The sequence below is a fragment of the Penaeus japonicus genome, unplaced genomic scaffold, assembly GCF_977035675.1.
Source record: "Penaeus japonicus unplaced genomic scaffold, GWHDUDI00000001_assembly GWHDUDI00000019, whole genome shotgun sequence".
NCBI classification, from domain to species: domain Eukaryota; kingdom Metazoa; phylum Arthropoda; class Malacostraca; order Decapoda; family Penaeidae; genus Penaeus; species Penaeus japonicus.
This window is the reverse complement of record NW_028234421.1, coordinates 3,682,696-3,685,195: the sequence shown is the minus strand read 5'-3', so window position 1 is coordinate 3,685,195 and position 2,500 is coordinate 3,682,696. Positions and strand designations below refer to the sequence as shown.

Sequence of the window (2,500 nt, the reverse complement as noted above, 5' to 3'; positions counted from 1 at the left end):
AATCGTTCTCTGTATCACACATAAAGAGATTCTCGGCTTTACGACATGGTCAGTATAGCACTATCTTTACACACCCTTTTAGTAGGACATATGCCTTTAAGCGATCGACTGAATTATAGAATTAGGATTTAATTATAGTTCTTTAGGGATTGGTTATTTTGCATATTTTCTTTTCATAATTTATTCATTGTAAGGAGATTTGTGTCATTAGACCAATCTATATATCATTTTTTATTTCATTATTTCTATTATCATTTCTAACCACATTTATTCCTTTTAGTAGCTGTTCAAACATACAAAGTCGTCGCCTTTTTAAAATTATAAACTCATATTTGACAGTAGTAAACTAAGACTAATAATTAACTTTCCATTGAAATATTTAGCAGAAGTCCTTACGATGTGACTACTGTTATGCATATGTTAATGTATAGTTTAAAAGGTGATTGGAAAGGCTTAGTTCTCTTTTTTCTCTATGTGTCTCTATCACTTCCGTTTTTATCATATATGCAGGTTCCCTCTACCTCTTTTTCTCTCTGTATTTAAATCGGGATATCAATAATTCTTCCTTTATCCTCTGTCATTTTTTTCTTTTCTCTCTCTCTTACTATCGCTTTCTCATTTTCTGTCTCTTTCTCTCCTTCTCTCTCTCTTTCTCTCTCTTAATTTCTCCTTCTCTCTCACTCTCCTTCTCTCTCTTAATTTCTCCTTCTCTCTCACTCTCCTTCTCTCTCTCTCTCTCTCTTTTACTCTCCTTCTCTCTCTCTCTTTTACTCTCCTTCTCTCTCTCTCAATCTCTCTCAATCTCTCTCTCTCTCTCTCTATCTATCTATCTATCTCTCAATCTCCCTCCCTTTCTCTCCCATTCATACTTGTATATCCATAAGTGTTCTCGTATGTACATTCCTGCACGTAAACACAGAAATGCTAATCTTACTTCGCCGATAAAAAAACATCAAACATAAAAGAAAAGAAGAAGAAGAGGGAGAAGAAGAAGAAGAAAAAGAAGAAGAAGAAGAAGAAGAAGAAGAAGAAGAAGAAAGAGGAGGAGGAGGAGGAGAAGGAGAAGGAGAAGAAGGAAAAGGAGAAAGAGAAGAAGAAGCAGAAGAAGAAGAAAAAGAAAGCGAAAGGGAAGAAGAAGAAGATGGAGAAGAAGAAGAAGAAGAATCAGAAGAATCAGATGAAGAAAACGAAAGGAAAGCAAAAGAAAACGAAAGGGAAGAAGAAGAAGAAAGATGAATAGGAAAACCTAATTCCCTCAAGCCTCAAGGAGCCAATAAGAGCGGCTTACCATCTTCGCCATCCCTTGCATAACATTATCAAACTTTTTTTTTTTCTCTCTTCGTTTTTATATCAATGCGAGTGGGATCAACCGCCCTTCACTTTCTACGTTCACCCTTTAAATGTTATCTTCCTTTTGTCTTCTTACATATTGAGGTTATACATCTTGATTTATCTCTTGTTTGTTTTTTATATTATCATTATTTTTTTTTACTTTCTTGTTTCCCCCCCCCCCTTTTAATCTATCTATTCATTTTTTATCTATCTATTTCTTGTTTCACCCCCTTTTTTATCTATCTATTCATTATTGATCTATCTATTTCTTGTTCCCCCCCCCTTTTTTATCTATCTATTCATTTTTTATCTATCTATTTCTTGTTTCCCCCTTTTTTTAAATCTATTTATTCATTTGTTTTCTATTTCTGTGATGGAAACCTCATATCTTTTGTCTTGAAAGGGTCGTCTTGATCAACATTGCAACTTCGATATGATAGTCAGTGTTAATAATTTTTGTCCTTTGCCGTTGCAGGATCGAGCAAGGTGACGGAATCTCACGGTCCGAAAGCGCAGCGGCTACTGGTCCCCTGGGGGAGATGCAGACTGTGGGAGAATACACGTGAGTGTTGGAGGAGATACACGTGCTGTGTCTAGATAGGTGGTTGTGCTGGGAGGGTAAACTTAGGGCGGGGACATATGTGTATGTTGAGTATATAGAGTGTAGGAACTCACACGCATATATGTATATGTATACGTACAGGAACACGCACATGCACATGTACAAGCACACGCACGCACATGCACACGCACACGCACATGCACACGCACACGCATGCTACACGCACACGCACAAGTACACGCACACGCATACGTACATGCACACGCAAACGCACACGTACACAAGCACATTCATATACTTGCACATTTATGTATAAATTATAATAACAATAATAATGATGATATGAATAAAAATGTTAAAAGGAAGATAGATATTAATGATAATAGTAATAATGATCGTGATAGTAATATTAGTAATAATGAAAATAGCAACAATAATAACCAGTAAATATACCAATGTTAAACCAATCACCCACCTTTATAGCACTCTCCCCCACACCCATCCCACCCCACTTTATTCCATTTATCCCATCCACCACCATCTATTTCTCACCTCTTCCCATCCTCCCCCTCCATTCTTAAATAATCCTACTCACCCATTCCCTCC

The 2,500-nt window shown here is 36.6% G+C and overlaps 1 protein-coding gene across 1 annotated transcript in view; it reads left to right on the top strand.

The window, feature by feature from the left end:
• Window positions 1-2,500, top strand: part of LOC122248786 (cuticle protein AM1199) — a 7,631-nt gene that overhangs the window by 3,242 nt on the left and 1,889 nt on the right. Inside the window, exon 3 of the mRNA XM_043009085.2 lies at window positions 1,808-1,894. Within this exon, the coding sequence (XP_042865019.2) occupies window positions 1,808-1,894 (87 nt within the window). The remainder of the gene's footprint in view (window positions 1-1,807; window positions 1,895-2,500) is intronic.